This window comes from Schistocerca piceifrons, chromosome 11 (assembly GCF_021461385.2).
Source record: "Schistocerca piceifrons isolate TAMUIC-IGC-003096 chromosome 11, iqSchPice1.1, whole genome shotgun sequence".
Classification (NCBI taxonomy): domain Eukaryota; kingdom Metazoa; phylum Arthropoda; class Insecta; order Orthoptera; family Acrididae; genus Schistocerca; species Schistocerca piceifrons.
This window is the reverse complement of record NC_060148.1, coordinates 83,578,030-83,603,531: the sequence shown is the minus strand read 5'-3', so window position 1 is coordinate 83,603,531 and position 25,502 is coordinate 83,578,030. Positions and strand designations below refer to the sequence as shown.

The 25,502-nt window shown below is 40.8% G+C and overlaps 1 protein-coding gene across 3 annotated transcripts in view; it reads left to right on the top strand.

Moving 5' to 3' along the window:
- Window positions 1-25,502, top strand: part of LOC124720053 (histone acetyltransferase KAT2A) — a 343,302-nt gene that overhangs the window by 172,672 nt on the left and 145,128 nt on the right. For all 3 annotated transcript variants that reach the window (XM_047245315.1, XM_047245316.1, XM_047245314.1), the window contains 3 exons: window positions 2,962-3,153; window positions 11,118-11,336; window positions 20,410-20,602. In XM_047245315.1, coding sequence (XP_047101271.1) covers window positions 2,962-3,153; window positions 11,118-11,336; window positions 20,410-20,602 — 604 coding nt within the window. The remainder of the gene's footprint in view (window positions 1-2,961; window positions 3,154-11,117; window positions 11,337-20,409; window positions 20,603-25,502) is intronic.

Sequence of the window (25,502 nt, the reverse complement as noted above, 5' to 3'; positions counted from 1 at the left end):
TAAACTATCCTCTAATTAGACTTATTTCTTGTCTGGACCCAAGGAATATTATGTCAAAGAAAAAGTCCTGTGCTAAGAGAATGCTCATAAGTGATCCACATTGTCGTGTTTGTATGATTAAAAAGTAAGATAATGGTGTGTGAAGGATAGATGATTTTAAGCAACTCAGTGGACAGTAACTATGTGTGTCCAGATGAATGTGTCAGCTTGCTTCTGCAGCAGAGAAATTTTGTAGACTGTGCTCCATACAGAAATTTTTCAATTTTTGATCCCATATCTCAGGATTCTAAATTGCATGATTTTTTTCTAAAATACGGTATTTACTTGAATCTAAGCCGCACTCGAATCTAAGCCGCACCTGAAAAATGAGACTCGAAATCATTTTTCTCCATTTGAAAATCTTTGTAGATGCCTCTTTAGTACATTACATTCTGCACAGAAATTAGAGTCATCTTAGATTTAAAAATCTAGTCAGTTGCCGTGCTTCATTTCTGACTGTATCACTATTCAGCATAAGAATAATACAAATATAAATATGACATGATATGTATATTCTTCCGTCTTTGCTGTTGTCTCACTCTAGTTTTGTAGTTTATTAGGCAGACAGGATTTAAATGAGATAGCAGCCACATGAAAGAATACACGGCATAATGTTAGTATTCTTCTACCTTTTCTTTTAATTTATTTGCTGGCGCAGAGGTTTTCATGCCAGTGTTTATCTTTGTGCCTGCAAAGCATCCCTGTGTAGCGCTACATATATTCGATGGCAGACGTTAGTTGTGGCAGCACCTACCAACATTTTTCAGAACTTCCATTTACTTTGCACTCGATTCTAAGCCGCAGATGAAAAAAAAAAAACAGAAAAAAATTGAGGCTTAGATTCGAGTAAGTTTAAGGAAGAATATATGTAAGTGTGGGATATTGTGAAAATGCTGTTGATATTATCATGTGGACAAACCTCTGTAGAAAGTGGATGCTCAGTAATAAATAGAAAGTTGGATGTAGAAAACCTAAAGGAGCCGTCTTAAATTTCTTTGAGAACAGTCAAGTACCACCTCAGCTTTTGTCATGGCTTACTAAAAGTGGAAATGTGAAAAGAACTTTTGCAATCAGCACCTAATTCTTGGGAAAAATACATGTTATATCTTGACAATAACAAAAATGCCAAGGAAACTGAGGTTGCCTCTGAGAGAAGAACTGGAATCATTAAAGGAGGCGAGAGCATGTTTAGAAACTGATGTTGGAAAGCTAACAGAGAGTAAGGAAGACTATGGATACTACAGTTTGTTGTCAAACATTTCGTGAAGAGTAGCTAATGGAAAAAAATGGGAAAATAAGTGAAACTGAGAGACAAATTGAAGAGGGGAAAAAAAAGTAGTAGTCTGAAGAATTAAGTGAAAATCATTTTATGCTGCTATCTCACTTTAAATGTAATGTATTAATTAAAAAATAGTGACCAAACTTAAAATTTTGCAAGTTTTTTTTGCATAGGCCGGGGACTGGGGGGGATGCAGTATAAGGTGTTATATAATTACATGATTAAACTTCGATATTTTTTCACAACAATTTTGTAAAGTGTTAAATATAACTAGTGGTGAAGCTGAGTGGTAATTTTTCATACTATGCTAGAAACTTCAGATTAATTGAAGAAATGTTTTAATAGTGAGACAATGTATTATTTATGTATACTGTGTATACATGCAAGCAGTGATTTCTTAATCTCCTTATATTCTTGAGCTTAAAAGCACCTTAACAAGAATATGAACCATGTGAAATGGTTAATGTTACCCCAAGATTTTATCTGAGTTCTCCTTGCCTGTTGTCAGGCGATAGCTACTTCTGTTGATGTCAGTAGCCTTATTGCTACATTGCTGTCTTGCTGTCTTGCTGTTGAGGACTGAGCACCAGTGATGTCAGAGCCCACTGCATCTATACGGATTGTGTCAAAAACATTCATCCAGTTTCACAGGACTACAAAAATGACAGTATAAACTACTGCAAAGCTATTTACAGGATTTTAGAAGGGTATTTCTTTTACTGGTGGGCACACACAAACTGGGTTTACATTCTACGATTCTAGCACTCGTTTACCTTTCACAGACATTTGATCTGCCCTCTGCTGAATGCGTAACAAATGTCCAAATGACAGACAAATATATACACTCTCCGTGAGATCAGGTAATCTTGGGAGACCAGTGGTGTAACCCTAGGCCCGTATGCCCCTTACGGCTGATGCACCATTGAGACAACTGATTATTAAGAAACACTGTTACGTATGGATCTCAGTGTTGCGGTGCTCACTCCTGTTGAAAAATGAAATTTTCAGCATGTTCCCACAGTTGTGATAGAAGGTAGATCCCTATAATATCCTAGTATGTCGGTCCTGTAACCATCTTTTCTGCAAAAAAAGGAACGGCCAAAAATCTTCCATCACCAAATGGTACGATACACATGAAGCTTTGTGGAGTCTCTCTTGCACTTGACTATGATATGTGGTTGCAGTGTTTCCCATATTCTTATCTTGTGGCAGTTTACTTTTCCACTTAAATGGACTGTGGCCTCATCACTGAACACTAACAATGAAATGAAATTGTCATTTGCTATGTCCATGCTTTGTATGGGTGTATTGTTTATCACCATCAAAAATGCCTGTGTAGCAGTTGACTGCTGTGTGGTTTGGAACACAAACGCTACTGCAGAACACTCAAGACAGGCACATAAGGAGTGGCTGATTCTCATCAGGCACAATGAGCAGAAGTGTGTGGACTCGATGCGAAACTCTCGAATGAGCATGTGGCCACCTGTGAATTTCCCCTCACATAAGCAAGTGACTTGAAACAGCTGATGCCATTGTCAAATGCTCTGCACTGTAGTTTTCAAATAAAAAAAAATTGGAGTCATTACTTTTCAGCATGCCCTTGCACTTTAATTTTAGAGTGAGTGAGTCCTTGTCTTCACCAGGTGGCTGGTGTTCTGCCACGTGCCGGCATTCTGTGACTCACTGCCACACTTCGAGACGACGCTGGTGTTCGGGCGGACGTTGCTGCGTGCTGTGTTCCGCTCGGTGTGCCGCCAGCTGATGGACAAGTGCCACAGTGAGCGTGACCGCATGCCACCCGAGAAGAGGGTGCTGGTACTAACGCACTTCCCCAGGTGAGTGCACAACTGGCGGGAGTCTTACTGTCTTCGTCAGCATCCACTGCTTGTGAGGGGACCACACGACTATCGGATTTTTATAGTTTCTTGTATTTATGGTACGTGAAGATCAGAACTCAAATGTACCTGTCCCAAAACAGTTTGATGCAACTCTCAAGAATACTCAAGAAATACACTTTGAAATTTTCCCATTTTTTATTATGCTAAACTAAGACAGAGCTTTTTCAGCAAGCAACATGGCTACGTGTTAGTGTGTATGCCTGATGCGTGGTGTGCATGTTCTGTGAGCATTTATATGAAGCAAAAAATACAAAATGATAGAAAGAATTTGCAATTTTTTAATTATATGGTCAGGAATTAAGAATTTTTTATTTGTGATGAAAATTGGATTTTTGTGTGCAGTTTATTAGGTTGGTGGATGAGTTTGCACAATTTTTCCATAAGTTTAATAAACACAACATATTCTTATAATTTACACTTTAGTCATCAATAATATACTCTCTTTCAAATTCTAAAGGTGGCAGGGGTAAAATACAGGGAGCGAAAGGCTATTTACAATTTGTACAGAAACCAGATGGCAGTTATAAGGGTCGAGGGACATGAAAGGGAAGCAGTGGTCGGGAAGGGAGTAAGACAGGGTTGTAGCCTCTCCCCGATGTTGTTCAATCTGTATATTGAGCAAGCAGTAAAGGAAACAAAAGAAAAATTCCGAGTAGGTATTAAAATCCACGGAGAAGAAATAAAAACTTTGAGGTTCGCCGATGACATTGTAATTCTGTCAGAGAGAGCAAAGGACTTGGAAGAGCAGTTGAACAGAATGGACAGTGTCTTGAAAGGAGGGTATAAGATGAACATCAACAAAAGCAAAACGAGGATAATGGAATGTAGTCGAATTAAGTCAGGTGATGCTGAGGGAATTAGATTAGGAAATAAGACACTTAAAGTAGTTAAGGAGTTTTGCTATTTGGGGAGCAAAATAACTGATGATGGTCGAAGTAGAGAGGATATAAAATGTAGACTGGCAATGGCAAGGAAAGCTTTTCTGAAGAAGAGAAATTTGTTAACATCGAGTATAGATTTAAGTGTCAGGAAGTTGTTTCTGAAAGTATTTGCATGGAGTGTAGCCATGTATGGAAGTGAAACGTGGACGATAAACAGTTTAGACAAGAGAACAGAATCTTTTGAAATGTGGTGTTACAGAAGAATGCTGAAGATTAGATGGGTAGATCACATAACTAATGAGGAGACATTGAATAGAACTGAGGAGAGGAGGAGCTTGTGGCACAACTTGACTAGAAGAAGGGATCGGTTGGTAGGACATGTTCTGAGACATCAAGGGATCACCAATTTAGTGTTGGAGGGCAGCGCGGAGGGTAAAAATCGTAGAGGGAGACCAAGAGATGAATACACTAAGCAGATTCAGAAGGCTGTAGATTGCAGTAGGTACTGGGAGATGAAGAAGCTTGCACAGGATAGAGTAGCATGGAGAGCTGCATCAAACCAGTCTCAGGACTGAAGACCACAACAACAATATACTCTCCTTCAACATTTACAGCAGTCTGTCAATGCTGTGGTTACTTTTTGATTCTGCGACTGTAGAAGTCAGCCAGTTTTGAGGCAAAGAACTCATGTTTGGACATTTTCATCCAGAAGGGAAGTTTCTTGAAGGTTGTTTGATAGACGGCAGAAAAGGTGAATATCTGAGGGCGCAAGGTCAGGTGAATCAGGCGGGTGTGGAATAACTTTCCAGCACAACTCCTGTATAGCGTTTTTTGTCAGTCTAGTAGAATGTACAGGGTTATTACAAATGGTTGAAGCAATTTCACAGCTCTACAATAACTTTATTATTTGAGATATTTTCACAATGCTTTTCACACTCATACAAAAACTCAAAACGTTTTTTTAGGCATTCACAAATGTTCGATATGTGCTCCTTTAGTGATTCGGCAGACATCAAGCGGATAATCAAGTTCCCTCCACACTCTGCGCAGCATGTCCCCATCAACGAGTTCGAAATCATCGTTGATGCGAGCTCGCAGTTCTGGCACGTTTCTTGGTAGAGGAGGTTTAAACACTGAATCTTTCACATAACCCCACAGAAAGAAATCGCACGGGGTTAAGTCGGGAGAGCGTGGAGGCCATGACACGAATTGCTGATCATGATCTCCACCTCGACAGATCCATCGGTTTTCCAATCTCTCGTTTAAGAAATGCCGAACATCACGACGGAAGTGCGGTGGAGCACCATCCCGTTGAAAGATGAAGTCGGCGCTGTCGGTCTCCAGTTGTAGCACGAGCCAATTTTCCAGCATGTCCAGATACACGTGTCCCGTAACGTTTTTTTCGCAGAAGAAAAAGGGCCCGTAAACTTTAAACCATGAGATTGCACAAAACACGTTAACTTTTGGTGAATTGCGAATTTGCTGCACGAATGCGTGAGGATTCTCTACCGCCCAGATTCGCACATTGTGTCTGTTCACTTCACCATTAAGAAAAAATGTTGCTTCATCACTGAAAACAAGTTTCACACTGAACGCATCCTCTTCCACGAGCTGTTGCAACCGCGCCGAAAATTCAAAGCGTTTGACTTTGTCATCGGGTGTCAGTGCTTGTAGCAATTGTAAACGGTAAGGCTTCTGCTTTAGCCTTTTCCGTAAGATTTTCCAAATCGTCGGCTGTGGTACGTTTAGCTCCCTGCTTGCTTTATTCGTCGACTTCCGCGGGCTACGCGTGAAACTTGCCCGCACGCGTTCAACCGTTTCTTCGCTCACTGCAGGCCGACCCGTCGATTTCCCCTTACAGAGGCATCCAGAAGCTTTAAACTGCGCATACCATCACCGAATGGAGTTAGCAGTTGGTGGATCTTTGTTGAACTTCGTCCTGAAGTGTCGTTGCACTGTTATGACTGACTGATGTGAGTGCATTTCAAGCACGACATACGCTTTCTCGGCTCCTATCGCCAATTTGTCTCACTGCGCTCTCGAGCTCTCTGGCGGCAGAAACCTGAAGTGCAGCTTCAGCCGAACAAAACTTAATGAGTTTTTCTACGTACCTGTAGGGTGTCGTGACCATATGTCAATGAATGGAGCTACAGTGAATTTATGAAATCGCTTTAATCATTTGTAATAGCCCTGTATAAGGGCATTGTCATGGAGTAGCATCACTGTACGCATTCCTTCTGGTCATTGTTCTCAGATTGTGCAGGACATCTCGGTTGTTGACATTAGATGTCAGCAGTGATGGTTATACTTCGTGGAAACAATTCAGGGTACACCACGCAGTCATTGTTCCACCAGATGCATAACACTATCTTTTGTGGATTCATATAGGTCTTTGTTTGGGGAGTTGCTGCTTCTTTTGTGTTAAACTATTCCTTTCTTTTTCCTTATGTTAACGTAAAGACACCATTTCTCATCACCAGTGATGATACAAGATGGGAAGCAAGCAGAGGTTCACTAACGGCCATCAGCTGATTTTTGTGATTTTGGCTCAGAGTGTGCAGTACCCATACACCCAATTGTAGAACCTTCCCTCCTACATGCAAATGTTGCACAATGCTGGAATAATCACAGTTAATCACATTCACCACTTGCCATGTACACTGACTTGGATCATTGTGGATTAAAGCATTTAAATGATCTTCATGAAACCCGCAAGGTCTTCCTGAAAGTGGAGAGCCACTAATGTCAAAATGATGCTCCTCAAATTGAGAGAACCATTTCCATGCCACATTCTCTCCGATTGCATTAACCCCGTGCACAGCACAAAAGTCTGGCTGCCTCAACTGCTGTTATCCCTCTATTGAACTCGCACAGAAGAATACGTCAGAAAATGTTCTGAATTCCCCAATTGGCACTCTATTTTCTAGTGTCCGTGGCTTCACTCACTATCTCCAAACGACAATATGTAAACTCAAATAGCAACAGTGATCTACAAATAGAAAATTACAGTTGGTAAATAAACCCGTAGCTACAGGAATACCAATATGCAAATAAAAAACGCTACAAACTCGTGCACTAACTTAACATTATTAGAAATAAGAAGACATGAATTTTTCATAAAGATGACAATTAGATGTGTCACTTAGCATGCATTTGACAAATTTTATTTTTAAATGATGTAGGTGATGGGAAAAGGAGTTGTTGCGATGGGGATGCGACAATGACCGAAACAAAACTCATATAATGATTACTTATATTGTGCACTTTATGTATTCAACACTTCATGCAAATGCTCATAGAACTTTCGCCTTTGTTTAAGAATTTGATTCCACCTGGAATCGAACCCAGCCCCTGACACAGCAAACGAGCCTTTCACCAAAAAGCCACACTGCTCAGTGAAAAATATGGGCCTTATTTTAGCATTTTAAACATGGTTCGAAAACTTCAAAGGCGATTTATTGAGAATTTTTGAGAGTTACATTGTACTGCTTTGGGAGAGTGCTATTTGGGCTCTGTACTTCACATACCATAAGTATGAAAAATTACAAATGGTTCCTGTGTCAATTGAGGCTTTTTCCACTACCTTGTGCTGTGTTGTGTTTCTTCGGTTGCACTGCTGGTCACTAAACATCAGAGATTAGACTGACTCAAAGTACACTATGCTTGGATATGCAAATGGTTAGCGTTTCAGCATAATTGGAGAAATTAGGTAGCAGTAACAGCGTCTACATTCTTTAGGTTAGAGAGGTTGCACTGCGGGCTTCTCATTCAGTAATAACATTTGAATGTTAATTGTTTGCGAGTACATCAAATTATGCACTACATAAGTGGGTGAGATATCTACCAGCACATATTGGAATTTAGGATTGGAAGCCTGCAGGACTATGGTTTGTTGTTCAACAGTATTCCAGCCAGAATCAGTCAGGATTCCATGACTATCGTGTGCAAATGAAATTAGTATCTTCAGGAGGGACATACCCAATAGCTTACAGGATTTCTGCAGCTGCACATGACTAGCACCCAAGAGGAAACACGTATTGTCGTTAGGCTGTGCAGACTTATTCAGCCACATGATGTACTGACTACCAGCAAATGGGCTCAGTTGTAGCAATACAAGTATCCGCACAAGCCCGGGGACATCGTCTGGAGCATTGTGATCTATCAGCACTACAACCAATATTGTGGCTTGGAAGCTGCACTCATTGTTCTTGTCTGCAGATTGTAAGTGCCCTCATAGCCCATGAGTTGTGCACAACAAACCTTGACCTGCAAGATGGCTTGATGGCTACATATGTAAATAAGATTGGTACTTGTTGTGTTGTGTTGTGTGTGTTATGTTGTGTTGTGTTGTGTTTGTGTCTTTTCAAGTTGTGTTTTCCAGGTCCCATTTTTGATGCAGCTTCTCTTTGTTAATTGTCTCATTTTTCTCTTAATTAAGTGAAAATGCTTTTGTACTGGTAGACCGGGGTGGTGTTTGCTGGTATGTTGATTTGTGCCCACCAAATACATTACATCAGTTCCACCAGTATTGCCCAGAGCAAGTTTCACATATTTCTGACCACTATACTTTTCAACTGGCTTTTTTTCTCAGAAATGCTTGAGGTCTTTGGAAAACAACCAATATCAAATGATCTTTTACAATATTATCAGACATAAGTTTTTTGCAGAATTCTATATATGTGTCAAATTTAGTACAGATATTGGTGTTTCTTCAGATGATATAATAGTGCTTAAATATAGAAATATAATTTTAACTATGTTAACATTACATGTTATTTGACTAGTATGTAACATTTTGAGTGAACTCATCAACATTACATTTTCATTATAGGTTTCTCAACCTGTGGAATTTTATGTGCTATTTAATCACTTTGGCAATATAATTTTGACACTGAGATTGAGTTTTGAGTATGTTATTTACAGTCCAATATAATCTTACTTACTTTGAATAATCCACAGTCTAGCAAGTTTGATGAAAAGTGTGAGTTTTTCCAGATTCTCAAGTGCATGAGCTTTCTAGTGAGGTATAAATTCCAAAAAAGGTAAATAGGTATGGTACTATAAAATTTATGTAAATTATGTGTTTCTTGAAATTTAATGTTGCTTGCACATTTTGGTGACTTTGAAGGTTGTTTATAAGTTGTGGCTTATATTGGTATAGATTGAGAATCATTATGCTTTGCTGATAGTTAATGCTATTTTTTTTACATAGTTTGTCATTTTAGGGATTTTGTCTTGTCGCCGAGTGTCACTAAATGAAAGAAATTAAATAATCTATAACACAAGTAAGTACATGACATCATCCTGGATAATATTGGGACTGTTATTATTCCAGTTACAAGTATTAATTTTTACCTCATAGCAAAAAAGGTAAACTGAACTTATTGATTCCAAGTCTGGAGAGTTTGGTTCATTGAGCCAGTAGTATGTGCCATGTCTTCAAAAACATTAATTTGTATGACAGTGGACATCACATTTTCAGAAGATGTAGCAAACTCATCTGCACATGTGAGAACTTATTCCAGTATTTTTGCTTCCTGTTCCCAATTAGTGAAATCTTATGGTAATTCAGTTTTTCCCTCCAAATTCTCACTTTTTTCGTGAGAACTCAGTTAAAAAGAATTGTGGAAAGGCCATCACCTTGTTGTAGACCTGTGTTTATTTGAAAGGACTGGGATATTTCTTTCATAAATTTCACTTTAGATGTTGTGTCTAAGCGTTCCACAAATTCTTCTTTTTAATTATTGCTTTGACTTGTGTTCTCCTACACTCCTTCTCCAATCATTTCTGTTCCTGGCTTTTGTGATCCATTCTTCTTTTCTCAGGCCTGTCACCTCCATTTCCGTGTTGATACCATTCTTCCATCTTGCCCATGGTCTTTCATTTGCCCCTTTCTGCCTTTCACAGATCCTGAGAATGCTATTGGACATGCACTTTCCTCTTCTTTCCTAATTAGGTGTCCATCCCACACCAATCTTCCTTTCTTCATCCTTCAGACTATATCAGCTTGTGAGTATATGTCTGCCAGTTCCTGCTCTTCCTTTTATTAAAAATTAAAAAAAAAAGTCTCCTCCATTCCTGTGACTGGGTGTCCCTCTTGGGACCAAATATTTTCCTTAATATCTATCTCTTGAAAACTAGCAGGTTTCGTTCATCTGTTTTCCTTAATTGTCTCAGAGTTATATGGAACTGCCAGGAGAATTGTACTCTGGTATAGTCTGATTGTAAAACTTTTTGAAACTGCCCTAATTCACAGCAGTCCCTTAACCAAAATTTGATATATTTTCCACTGCAATCTTTGCCTTAATTTCAATTTCCATTCTATTCTACTTGCTAAAAATGTTCTCCAAATATTTACACATGTCTACCCTTTTAAAAAGAATTCATCAGCTGTCAATGAGATTTATCATTAGGTGCCTTGCTCATGACCATGTACTCAGTTTTCTCCCCATGAATTTGTAACCCTGCTTTCCCTGAAATATTTCTGTTAGAACTTGTCATGAGACGCAAGTCCTGTTTGCTACCACTTACTGGAACAACATCGTTTGCATCTGCAAGCCAGTTTGTTACGACGTATAATCCAGTTTTATTTCAGCTTGGTTTAATTTTTGATGCCCTCCTTCTGACTTTTCCAAAATTGAATTAAAAAGTATTGGAAACAAGATATCTTCTTGTCTAAGACCAGTTCTTACTTCAAAATGCTCTAGCGATCTTTGCTCTTCAATAAGTTTCCTCTGAAAACATCGGTACAAACTTTATTAACTTTTGTGGAAAGTGAAGCTCTTTCAAACCATTTTATTTGCTAATTTAGACTTTACACCAAATTTTCAGAGTATTTTACAGATAATTTCTCTGTTAACAGAAGCAAAGGTCTTCTTGAAATCGTCAAACATTACTACAGTCTACTCGAATTCGTACCGGTCGAGCCCTTCGTCTCAGTGCGGCAGTCGACGTGCGGAACGAACTTTTTTAAGCCCCGGCGACTTCCCGCGGTCCAGCTGAGGGCCCCGTGTGTCGCAGGTTCCTGACGATGCTGGAGGACGAGATCTACGCGTCCTCGTCACCCATCTGGGACCCGGACTTCAAGCAGGCGCCTCCCCCGCACGTGCTGGCTGTGAGCGCGTCTATGGGGGCGGCCACGGCGACGGCCGGACCCGCGGCCGGCGCCGCCGCACCGGGGGCTTCCCCCGCCTCCAACTTCGCTCGCAAGCAGCTGCGCGAGAGCGGCTCTGTCGCCAGGTGGGTACGGAGTGGGAATTCTTGTTACGTCTCCCCTCGTGGCTTTACTTTATTTTTGGTTTCATTTTCACCTGTGATGGCACATTGGTGTGTAACGATCTCAGTAGACCATTTACACGGAGGTGACAAAAGTTGTGGAATAACTCATAATACTGTGTTGGACCTCCTTTTGCCTGTCATAGTTCAACATCTCCTTGTGGCATGGATTCGAGTTGTTGGAAGCCCGCTACAGAAATGTTAAGGGGACACTGTATGTCCTATGCCGCCAATGTTAAATTATTAAATTTTGTGACCCATTATCTTGAAAACTTTTTAAGACACCGACTTATAATTTTCCATAATTATTGAATGCATCTTTCTAGCTACACTGAACTAGAATTATTACTAAAATTGTATTGTGGGACATGTTATATTTTTTCACAATCTTTTGACAGAATTTTGTAAATAAATGAACATAAAAACAAAGCGATTCAGAATATTTTAATTATTCTAGTTCCATCTGTGTTGAATCTCACACTTGGCATGCTGTGAAAATTTCATGCCTCTACCATAAGTACTTTTTTAGAAACTGTAGTTCAGAGATGCTGAGGTTTAAAACTTTTTTTATTACAAATTCTTATACAGACTTACCGAGTGAGGTGGTGCAGTGGTTACCACACTGGGCTCATATTTGGGAGGACGACGGTTCAATCTCGCGTCCGGCCATCCTGATTTAGGTTTTCCGTGATTTCCCTAAATCGCTCCAAGCAAATGCCGGGATGGTTCCTTTGAAAGGGCACAGCCAATTTCCTTCCTCGTCCTTCCCTAATCCAATGAGACCGATGACTTCACAGTTTGGTCTCTTCCCCCAAACAACCCAACCCAACCTCTTATACAGACTTACATTTCTGTGTCTTTTATCCACTAGAATTGCCATGGCCCATAGTCTGTCTTCTTCAGTGTCACAACGGCCCAGTGCTTGCCGCCTCCTTTTCTTTCTTGCTTCTTTCGTCATTTGCTGAGCAGCTAACTCTGCTTCACGTACACGAAGCTCATCCAGTTGCAGTAGTCCTTTAGCTGTGTTCTGTCCAAATCTTACCCCTAACTTCTCCAGAACCTTAAGTCTTTCATAGTTCCCACCATTAAAAGTTATTTCAGCATCTGACATTGCTAACTTTAGAGTCATAAGGCCAACAAATACATTTTTAAGCACACAGCACCACACAACATTATTGAAGGACTCATTCACATTCTGGGTCTTCCCATGTAAACACTTCTTTAGTAGCTCAGGATTTGCCAACTCTCTGTAAATAGGTTTGATTGCCTCCATTACTGCCAAAGGAAGAGAATGTGTATGTGTAAATTCAAGTGTTTGGTGGAGGGGGACACAAAGCATGACATGGCTTTTCATTGGTGTTTTCAAGTACTTCAGAAGAAAGTGCAAATCCCACATATCTGTTATCCACATATTTGCATTTCTTAAAGTTACTTTTATGCTTAGTCATTTTATTTGCATATAAAAAGCAATAGAAGTTAGCTTACTACAAAAATAACTTATAATCACTCTGCTTTCAATGAAAACTAGTATCAGGAACAAAGGACTGATTTGTTTATTTCTAATGCCAACTTCTGAGATGTAGCTGTAGGCACGAAACAAAGCAATTCACAGTCTTCTAGACTGTGTAGTTCCCAAGATGTGACTGGTCAACTGTGGCAGTATACACGTAACTGCGAAATTTGACAGTCACATGTCAACATTCAAAATATTATTTGAAGGTATCAGAATTGTCTGATTTTAATGTATCATGTACCAAAATGTTCAGGAAAGTCCAAAGTACATTATGTAGTAGAAAACAGAAAATGTCAAATTTCAACGAATTTCACGTACAGTGTCCCCTTAAGAGTCTATAGCCATCCATAACTGCGAAAGTGTTACCAGTGCAGAATTTTGTGCACAAATTCACCTCTTGATTATATCCCATAAGTGTTTGATGGAATTCGTGTTGGGTGACCTGGATGGCTAGATCATTTGCTCGAACTGTTCAGAATGTTCTTCAAACCAGCTACAATCCATTGTGGCCCAGTGTCAGGGTGCATTATCATCCGTAAAAATTCTATCGTTGTTTTGGAACGTGAAATCCATGAATGGCTGCAAATGGTCTCCAAGTAGCCGATCATGACAATTTACAGCCAGTGATTGGTTTAGTTGGGCCAGAGGACCCAGTCCATTCCATGTAAACTCCATTATGGAGCCACCACCAACTTACACAGTGCCTCGTTGGCAACTTGAGTCTGCACCACACTTGTACCAGCTCTTACCAACAAATCGGGACCAATCTATGAGACCACAATTTTCCATTCATCTAGGGCCCAACCGATATGATCACGAGCCCAGGAGAGGTTCTACAGGTGTTATGCTGTTAGCAGAGGCACTCGCGTCACTCGTCTACTGCCATAGCCCATTAACGCCACATTTAGCTGCACTGGCATAATGGATATGTTCATCGTATGTCCCATACTGATTTCTGTAGTTATTTCAGGCAGTGTTGTTTGTTTATTAGTAATTACAACTCTATAAAAATGCTACTGCTCTCAGTCATTAAATGAAGGTTATTGGCCACTGCATTACCCTTTGTGAGGGGTAATTCCTGAAATTTGGTATTCTCGCCATACTCTTGACACTGTGGATCTTGCAATATTGATTTCCCTAACAATTTTCGAAGTGGGATGTCCCGTGTGTCTAGCTCCGACTGCCATTCCACACCAAAGTCATGTGGCTATAATCACATCAGAAACCTTTTCACACGAATCACCTGAGTACAAAACACCACTCCACCATTGCAGTGCCCTTTTATACCTTATGTACGTGATACTACCACCATCTGTATATGTGCATATCGCTATCCCGTGGGTTTTGTCCCATCTGTGTAATCTTTACCACCTTTCAATATCCTGAATACCATCAAACCTCAAAATGTCTTTCCAAGCCTCACTTTTTCAATGAGCTGGTTCTGGTCAGTTTTCTTCGATGTCTTAGACTGTCAACGAACGGAGACAGCACACTGGAAACTGTGTATCATTTACTGTACTAAAATTGAAAGTAATTATTTTGGCTTACCTTCCTATTATAAAAATGTGTGTGTGTGTGTGTGTGTGTGTGTGTGTGTGTGTGTGTGTTTTTTCTCCACATCTCCACTAAACCACTGCACCAATTTTAACCAAATGTGGTACATATAGGGTGGATCAGGAGGGAAGGTATATGTTTTGAGATGCAATACTATTAGTGATTCTGAACAAAAAACTTTATATGGACATATGCCATATTGTGAATGGTTTCTAAGATAGAACATGTTTAATTTCACTTTTGTACATTTCTCTTTAATAGCTCAAAAATCTCACACTCCAGCAAAAACGTGTCTCGATACACAATTAAACTAAATTAAATTTGCTGCAAAAAAAGGGTCTATTTATTTTTTGTCTAGGACTAACAGTTTGGATGGAGAGATCACGGGAATATTGAAAATCTTGCACGATGCGCGTGCACTGTAGCTTAGGTACTTTTTGTAGGCCAGTTTGAGGTAGTTTTCCGGCTTGATAGACCACAAGCGTCCTGTATCAAAATGTTCGTCTCAACTTCCTCTGTATTACTGTGGTATGTTGTACACAATGACAATGAATAATACAGAAAATAAGTAGAAATGTACATTAAAAGTGTTCTATCTTGGAAACCATCAATATGGCATATGTCCACATCAAGATTTTTGTTCAGAATCAGTAATGCTATCACCTGTCAAAACACGCACCTTTCCTCCTGACTCACCCTGTATGTACCTTACTGAAAGCCAACAACTGCTGTGGGGGGTGAGAACCACCTGCATATGAGACTACATATCAGAGTGGTGGGGATGAGGATGAAAAAGAAGCATAGCCTATGACACAGGAATTTGCAGACTTCATTAATCCAGAATTTGGGAATGAGAGCACTTAGCAATGTGCAAAACATTTACACATAATTTCAAACCTTTATGAATTTTTTTCTTGGTGACAACCCCTACAAAATTATCAAAGGAAAAATGCTTATCACTTACTACTTTCCTGCTGTTTGTGCAAGATGAGCCAGCCACCCTATAACACATTAAAAACATCACCCCAAAATTTTAGGGAACAAGTTGGCAGTTCACAAAACCTTAAAAGTTGTATCACATATGATAAGTGAGATTTAATTTTGAACTTGTCTGCATCATATAGTAAATGTATAGAGTATATCAATTGATGCAGTTCAAAATGAAAGATGAGCCACTGAACAGTTCCATTACAGTACGCTGATATCAACAGAAATTTGTAAGACAGTTTCTGGTAATATTTGTCCTTCCAAGGTGTCTAATTCACGTAAAACAAAATAGAAAGAGTTCACTTGTTTGATTAATAAATCTGACATATTGCTGTCTGTACACGGCAGCATGTAAAGCGCTCATGTAGAACCATTAAAAAGAAGTAAGTAATTCTAACTTCACAGTGGTCATTGATACCATTATGTTTTTAGTTTGGGCCCCCGAGATTAAACATTGTATGAATTTGTAGCACCAGCTTCCAGAGATGAGCAACATTACTTCCCAGTTGCAGACAAGCTCATGAAAAATGTTTTTGAATATGTTAGATTTTTGCTTTCAGAGCGAAATACAGCTCGAGCGATGATACTCGGCACATATGAATTTTTATTTATTTTCCGCACATAGCTGTATCTAGTTTTGACAATCTTCCACATATTCATTTTTAATTTTTTATCATAACCACATAACAATACTGACCTGATTCTTATAGTCCCTTTCCCGGCAGCACCACTGTTGGTCACATGGAAGCTGAAAGTCTAAATGAGCTTAGAATGGTGTTTGCTCATAAATGTACATGACACTATAATTAAACTGTATTAACACACACACTTATTCTTCACTAAGTTCAGTTACTGAGAGCAGTGACCCAGTTTGTCAACTACGAAAATATATCACCACACTGAACCAAATAAGCACTTACAATATCTAACAAACACAGTCCAGTGGCGATGTTCATTGTTCTGTTGTGGCACAAAACCCACTTCACTCGTACTCAAATACATCTCAGTTTGCAATCAGTACTCTAGTCAGTTCTTAATGAGCATCATATTCAATAATCACTCATTTAGATGACAATGACTTTCTCCAACATTTGTTAATCAACACAGTTAAATTAAAATGATCATTAATTTGGCTACAGAAATCACTCATAGTCTTTAAAATATTAATACTAATGAGGTTTGTGGGTGTCGGTGCTTGTGTTTTCATGAACAAAATGTGTGACCGCGGCATGAGCCAACACCAAGGGTGGACCCAAGTTACTTACTTGTGGACTTACTCATGGTCTTTCTAACCATGAACTGGCATATTTTGGCTGATATCTGAATATTTAAAGATGAGCATAAGAAGAACCGTTAATTTTTGGATGTCCATCCTACTGCATGGACAAGGGACTTCAGCTGATGACATATGTGAGGAAAAGTACCACCACAGATGTATCTTGGGAATGTCTTTATTCTATCACATGACTAGTTTGACAGGACATTACCACCATCCTCAGGCCCTACCACTGCCAGAAGAATATTAGAATTCCTTGGCGCATTTATTGTGGAGTCCTTGTTACTAGGACATGTGGGCTAGCTTTCCTCAGGAGTCTCTACTCTACACAGTGTTGTCTCCATGCGTAGTAACAAGTATTCGACAATAAATGCGCCAAGGAATTCGAATAGTCTTCTGGCAGTGGTAGGGCCTGAGGATGGTGGTAATGTCCTGTCAAACTAGTCATGTGATAGAATAAAGACATTCCCAAGATACATCTGTGGTGGTACTTTTTCTCATAGAATAAGCTTTTATTTCATAAACTATGTTATGCTGTGAGAATTGGCTAGCACGGATGAACTACAAGAACTAATGTGATTTTGGCTTATAGAAAATGTTGATGATTAGAAATTTAGAAATATATATGGACAGTATTATTCATGTGTCACATGGATCTCCTTGTTTACATGTACACTATGTGATCAAAAGTATCCGGACACGTGGCTGAAAATGACTCACAAGTTCGTGGCACCCTCCATTGGTAATGCTGGAATTCAATATGGTGTTGGGCCACCCTTAGCCTTGATGACAGCTTCCACTCTCGCAGGCGTACATTCAGCCAGGTGCTGGAAGGTTTCTTGGGGAATGGCAGCCCATTCTTCATGGAGTGCTGCACTGAGGAGAGGTATCGATGTCAGTCGGTGAGGCCTGGCATGATGTCGGCGTTCCAGAACATCTCAGAGATGTTCTGTAGGATTCAGGTCAGGACTCTTTGCAGGTCAGTCCATTACAGGGATGTTATTGTCGTGTAACCACTCTGCCTTGAGGCTGTGATTTATGAACAGGTGCTCGATCATGTTGAAAGATGCAATCGCCATCCCTGAATTGCTCCTCAACAATGGGAAGCAAGAAGATGCTTAATACTTCAATGTAGGCCTGTGCTGTGATAGTGCCACACAAAACAACAACAGGTACAAGACCCCTCCATGAGAAACACGACCACAGCATAACACCACCGCCTCCGAATTTTACTGTTAGCACTACACACGCTGACAGATGACGTTCACCAGTCATTCGCCTTACCCACACCCTGGCATCAGATCGCCACATTGTATACCATAATTTGTCACTCCATACAATGTTTTTGTACTGTTCAGTCATCCAATGTTTACGCTCCTTACACTAAGCGAGGCGTCGTTTGGCATTTACTGGCGTGATGTGTGGCTTATGAGCAGCTGCTCGACCATGAAATCCAAGTTTCCTCATCTCCCACCTAACTGTCACAGTACCTGCAGTGGATCCTGATGCAGTTTGGAATCCTGTGTGATGGTCTGTATAGATGTCTGCCTATTACACATTACAATCCTCTTCAACTGTCGGCTGTCTCTGTCAGTCAACAGACGAGGTCACCCTTTGCGCTTTTGTGCTCTATGTGTCCCTTCACATTTCCACTTCAGTATCACATCAGAAACAGCGCATCTGGGAATGTTTAGGAGTGTGGAAATCGTACAGACATATGACACGAGTGACACCCAATCACCTGTCCACATTCGAAGTCCATGAGTTTCGCAGATTACCCCATCCTGCACTCTCTCGATGTCGAATGACTACTTAGGTCACTGATATGGAGTACCAGGCAGTAGGTGGCAGCACAACACACCTAATATGAAAAACGTATGCTTTTGGGGATGTCCGGATACTTTTGATCACATAGTGTATGAGTGTCGTATTGCAGCTTATGGTAAATTACATGACATTATTAATTAGTGAGTTAATTAAGTGTGTTGTATGTCATTTTGTACAGAAATATAGAAGTATCAAAAGTAACTAGTCAAGAATGAGAATCTAACAGTGGTAATGGCTTAGAACTTTAATTATTTTGGAAGATAATTAGTTTTAGATCATTTCAAAAAATCAGAATGCTTAGCTCTCATTTGATGTTAGTTACCTTTCTCAAATATACTGGTTAACTCATGGGATTTTACATGTTCCGAAGTGTAATACTGACGTCAGCTAATTATACTTTGAAATTATGAGTCCCTAATGAAAACTAATAACATGATTGTAAACAGAACAACCAAAATGATAACCTGAACAATAAATTCAAATGAAACTGTGTAAATAAGATCTTGAGATTTTTGTGTAGTGTTACATGACAGTAGATACATCTATTGAAAAAAGATAAAAGTTTGGGAAAAAAATCTGGTTAATTGTGGGAATAGAAACAACCACGTTATGTTACAATCACCTCCCCAATCCTCTTCCTCTCTCCCTCTCCCTCTCCCTCTCCCTCTCCCTCTCCCTCTCCCCCCCCTCCCTCCCCCCTCCCTCTCCCCCCTCCCTCTCTCCCCTCCCTCTCTCCCCTCTCTCTCTCTCTCTCTCTCTCTCTCTCTCTCTCTCTCTCTCTCTCTCTCTCTCTCTCTCTCCCCTCCCCCCTCCCCCCCCCTCCCTCCCTTAAATATTTAACATTAAGTGTGTGAGCAAGAAAAGTTTAGAAAAGGTTTGAATTTGTACTTAAAGTTTGTCGGAAACAAACACCAGAGGCTAAGAAACAGTCAAAACAATGGCGGCATTCCGGTTCTCCAAATGTCAACAAGTTCAAGGAAATGCTGTCAGTGGGGAAGGTGATGGCTTCAGTATTTTGGGATAGAAAAGGCGTTCTGCTGGTTGATTACCTGGAAAGAGGTAAAACAGTTGACATGTCAAAGTAATGTGAGACACTAACACAGCTATGCCGGGCTATACAGAGCACTAGGTGGGGTCAGCTGACAATGGGAGTTTTTTTGCACCATAACAACACCTACCTTCATGTCACCAGCACCACGACAGATCTCATCACCAAATTCAGGCGGGAAATCATTGACCGTACTCCATACAGACCTGATTTGACTCTCAGTTTGTTTCCCAACTCGAAACAGCACTTAGGGGTAGTGAAATTCGCAAGCGACGAAGAGCTGAAGGCAGCTGCCCATTCCTTCCTGCACAAGTCGCCGGGAAAGTGGTATGATACAGATATGAAAAAGCTTCCGGAGTGTCTCCAAAAATGCATCAGTTATGATGGAGACTATGTTGAAAAATAGCTAAAAGTCCAAGCTTTCAGAATATGTAATTTATTTTGCAATAAAATGATGTTTCTGTATCAAAAAGCATCGCAGACCTTAATTTATGGACAACCCTCATATGTGCGTCAAGTTTGGTTGGTTCAGTGGTTAAGGAGGAGATGTGGAACGCGCGCGCGCGCGCGCGCGCACACACACACACACACACACACACACACACACACACACACACACACACACACACATTCATTTTATGTATATGGATTTTAACTTACAGATTCACCTGAAGATGGGGCTGGGTCACTGAAACATGTAGTGCAAGGAATTCAGTCAATAATACTTTTTTACAACTTTAGCATATGATTTCATCACGAACATTAATATAGCAGTTTCAGATGTCCCATCAGCAAAAGCAAGCGGGCTAAACCCCATTCCATGTTCCGACAGCACTGAGAAGCGTGGGGCCCAGGACGAAGCGTCAGGGACTCCGAGTGCGAGCGGCGGGGGTAAGCGGCGCAAAACTGCAGCGTCGGCACTGGCGGCCGCGATGGGGCAGGAGGCAGGGGGAGACCTGCCGGAGGAGACGGTGGCCGACATCATCGCCCAGATCGACCACCCCGGGCACTCCGCAGGCCCCGACGTGAGTACTGTGCGGTGTGTGGCGTGTAGAGTGGTGGGCCGTGTCGCACACGCGGAGCACAAATGTTTGCTTGTATGTTGCACTCTACTGCTTTTTTGTGACATGTGAAATAAGATTTTTAAAGATTACGAGGAGACATAAGACTGGTGCAGTGTTACGTGGCTTTATGCTTAATTGCAGACTTACTATTTTATCAGTTGATTTGTTTTCACTACGTAACGCCCGCCGTTTACGTCTTCCTTCGTTGCTGAGCGATGTATCACTTTTCGTTCTGACACTGTAATTCTTCCTTCCCTATATCTTTACTACTTTTTATCTATATAAATGATGAACTATTGGTTTTGCCGTTTAACACCTTTTTAATAACTGCGGAAGTATTACAGGCATCGGGTCCCACCTAATGTGTCACCCTCCTGTACGTTTTAACGAACCTTTCGAGACTCGATCGATCTGTTTACGAAGAGAAAGCAGAACATCTCTTCCTTTGACGTTGTCCGACAACGACCTAGGAAGCTCGACGCCCTCGCAGCCCGGGGTCTTCCGTGGTAGTTTGCAGCATTCCTTTTATTCCTCGCCCACTTGTCGCTACGTTGAACTTTCGTGGTGATCGTCGGACGACGTCTTCCACGTTATCTGCAACATAAATAAAACTTTCTTCCCACAGTATTTCTGAAAACCAAAAACAAACTTGAAGAACATAATAATAATAACTGTTCTTACGATTATTCGTATAAGTCTTGGTCGATTAAAAGAGGGGTGGGACAGGCCTAAGCCTTATGACACCACACTGGCCATCCTTACCTCCAGGAACTAAAATCCTTAGTACTGCTAATACAAACAGCTGAAAGTAGAATATACAGGGTTATACCCAATAGTTCAAAAAATACTTTAAAATTACTGTGCCTTACCGAGATCTTGTTCCTCACCATCACCTTCAAAGTACTCTTCTTAGGAGCAAACCAGTGAAACCCTGATTCTGTAAAGAGTTGAACTCCCATGTATAAAAAAGCTTCAAACGTATAATTACTTTACACATGAATTAATAATGCATTAAATCTTTAAGCGTGTTAGGGAGAAAAAGTGCAGGAACTGTGTGAAATTAAGCTTGAAGTTTATTGGAAGTTGCTTGAAATTGTGCTTAAAGGTTGCTGGAAGTTGGTAAGTGCTCTCATTATGAAACACTGCGTGAATATAGTCTGGGTAATGTGCGCTCAGTTTCAAACAAAGGCTAGTTTTTCATGCATCTCAATGTTTATGAGATCATATCTCTCGAACTGTGTGTCATGCAGTGGTCTATGCGGATACTGTCCATGAAATGTGTTGCCTTTTAATTTATTACTTCTTTACTACCAACTATATTCACAGCATATTTTGCAGACAGCATCTACATATACCATTAAATGTACCTCCAAAATTATATCATTGTCCGACATATAGTTCAGGGGATATGATGTGGTACACATAGAAGCTGCTTAAAGTGGAGTACAAATTATCCAGACTATATTCACCCATTGTTTCATAATGAAAGCATTAAGTGATTCCAACAAACTTTAAGCATAATTTCAAACATTTTATAAATTTTTTCTCACTTACATGCATAATGTCAAATTTTTAACCCATTAACTAATTTGTAAACCGACATTTGAAGCTGTTTCAGACATGGGCGTTCAAATCTTTAAATAAATGTTTGTTTATAGGTCTGTTTACAAAGAGAAAGCAGAATATCTCTTCCTTTGACGTTGTTCCAAGCTGTTGCACAGCTCTCAGTTGGCCTGTCTATGACCCTGCAGAATCGTATCCCTAAGTTTCTGAACATTTCCTGTTGGGATGCCGGCTCACAGACGACCAGATCGGTCATTGACAGTAGCCAACATTGACCCATTTTTCAAATACTTGTAGCAGATGTAATCACATATCTGACCAAAAGTACTGACTTCAAAAGCTTGCTTCAACATTGGTGTGTTACTCCAGTGATATCCCAAAGTTTAAAATAATACTTTTGCACCAATATTTCATGTCAGCCATGTGAAACCACAAACTCACAGGAAGATGACAGTAGAAATGTGCTCACCGGCAGCCATCTGGGATGAATTATTCACTCTGCAGTGGAGTGTGCACTGATATGAAATTTCCAGACAGATTAAAATTGTGCACCAGACTCACACCGAGGGCATTTCCATTTTTTAAACATCCAGGAAGTTTAATATCAGCACACAATTCACTCCAGAGGGCATTCTGGAAACATCCCTCAGGCTGTGGTTAAGCCATGTCCCGCAATATCCTTTCTTTCAGGAGAGTTAGTCTTGCAAGTTTCACACGAGAGCCTCTGTGAAGTTTGGAAGGTGGGAGATGAGATACTGGCAGAAGTAAAGCTGTGAGGACCGGGCGTGAGTCGTGCTTGTGTAGCTCAGATGGTAGAGCACTTGCCCGCGAAAGGCAAACGTCCCGAGTTCGAGTCTCAGTCCAGCACACAGTTTTAATCTGCCAGGAAGTTTCATATCAGCGCACACTCCACTGCAGATTGAAAATTTCACTCTGGAAACATCCCCCAGCCTGTGGCTAAGCCGTGTCTCCGCAATATCCTTTCTTTCAGGAGAGCTAGTCTTGCAAGTTTCACACGAGAGCCTCTGTGAAGTTTGGAAGGTAGGAGACGAGGTACTGGCAGAAGTAAAGGACCGAGGACGGGGCGTGAGCCATGCACGGATAGCTCGGGCAGTAAAGCAACTGCCTGCAACTGGCAGAGTTCCCATGTTTCGAGTCCTGGTCTGGCATGCAGACTTAATCTACTAGGAAGTTTCAACATCCAAGCAAACTATTCGACTCACAGCCACTTGCCACTGGTTCAATAAGGATTAGTGGGGTGACGCCTAGCTATGTCTCTTCTTCAGGTGGCAGATCATATCCTGTGCTGAAAGATGCCTACCATCTTCCTCCCCAAACAATGAATATACAAGATCCTAAAGCTAGGAATAGAGATTTGTGCTGTGAAACAGGAAATGTTTCCTCGTTGAGATAAGTAGTTACCTGGCATTCTATCTCCTTGTAATTTAACACTTCTCTTCATTGAATTTTCCTACTGACATGAGTTTTGTCATTTGCAGTTGCTGTTTAGAATTACTTGATTTCATTTTGCTGCTAATCACAATCACCATCATGGAGTCCTTCATTACATTCGGTGACAGAATGCAATTGTACATTTTTAGTTAGACAGTGATCAGAAGGTTATATTTATATGTGTGTGTTTTATTATACACTGCTCTGCAAAAGTCAAGTACGAGATAGATAAAGTAACTTAACACATTAAGTTGTCAGTGGAAGTTTGGGATCATGTTGCCAGAGGTCTCACAGTCATGAATAGAAAGTTGGACATCACACGGCGTGAAGGCAGCATGACTGTAGCACCAAATGGGGCTGGCCTTGCAATGTGAGGCAGTTGAAGGAACGACAAAAGACAGTGTACACCAATCAGGAAGCAGTTACGACACACTGTGGTGGTGGTCTTCATTACAACATGGTCCAGAAACAACATTTTGATGACTTCATATTGGTCATGTCTGAACATATCTTCTGGTCTGACCAAGATTTCTCATCCACTGCTTTTCCTCCAGTTCCCTGCAAGTAAACAGATGTCTATCCTTTCCAGAAAAGGTTTTGCAGAGACATGGCTTAGACACAGACTGGGGGATTTTTCCAGAATGAGATTTTCACTCTGGAGTGAAGTGTGCGCTGATATTAAAGTTCCTGGAAGATTAAAAACTGGCAAATGCCCCTGGTCTGAGTCAAACACACAGTTTTAATCTGCCAGGAAGTTTCATATCAGCGCCCACTCCACTGCAGATTGAAAATTTCATTCTGGAAACATCCCCCAGGCTGTGGCTAAGGCATGTCTCCGCAATATCGTTTCTTCAAGGAGTGCTAGTTCTGCAAGGTTCGCAGGAGAGTTTCTGTGAAGTTTGGAAGGTAGGAGGTAAGGTACTGCCAGAACTGAAGCTGTGATGGCGGGTCGTGACTCTCGCTTGGGTAGCTCAGTTGGTAGAGCACTTGCCCGCGAAAGGCAAAGGTCCCGAGTTCGAGTCTCGGTCCGGCACACAGTTTTAATCTGCCAGGAAGTTTCAACCATGTCATTCTTTAGAGATGTCACGAATCACAATAGCTTCACTGTAATTATCGTATTTGAATAAAATTGTCATTTCTGTTCACCTCATTGCATACCTTGTGTACTATACTGTAGTAGTTCTTTCTGTGTGCAGACCAAGATTCATCGAGCTGTGTTACTTGGCAGTGACACATTGTACATTTGTCAGTAAGTTTTGCACACCATTGTATTACATGGTAATTCTGACATAATATAATGACATACACTGCACTGGCAGATGACGTTCACCGGGTGTTCGCCATATCCACACCCTGCCATTGGATCGCCACATTGTGTACCGTGATTTGTCACTCCACACAACATATTTCCACTGTTCAATCGCCCAATGTTTGCACTCCTTACACCAAGCGAGACATCATTTGGCATTTACTGGCGTGACGTGTGGGTTATGACTTGAACAGCCACACGACCATAAAATCCAAGTTTTCTCACCTCCTGCCTAATTGTCATAATACTTGCAGTGGATCCTGATGCAGATTGGAATCCATGTGTGTTTGTCTGGACAGATGTCTGCCTATTACACATTACGACCCTCTTCAACTGCTGGCAGTCTCTGTCAGTCATCAGGCGAGGTCGGCCTGTACGCTTTTGTGGTGTACGTGTCCTTTCACTTTTCCACTTAACTATCACATTGGAAACAGTGGACCTAGGGATCTTTATGAGTGTGGAAATCTTGCGTACAGATGTATGATGCAAGTGACACCCAATCACCTGACCGCATTCGGAATCTGTGAGTTCTGCGGA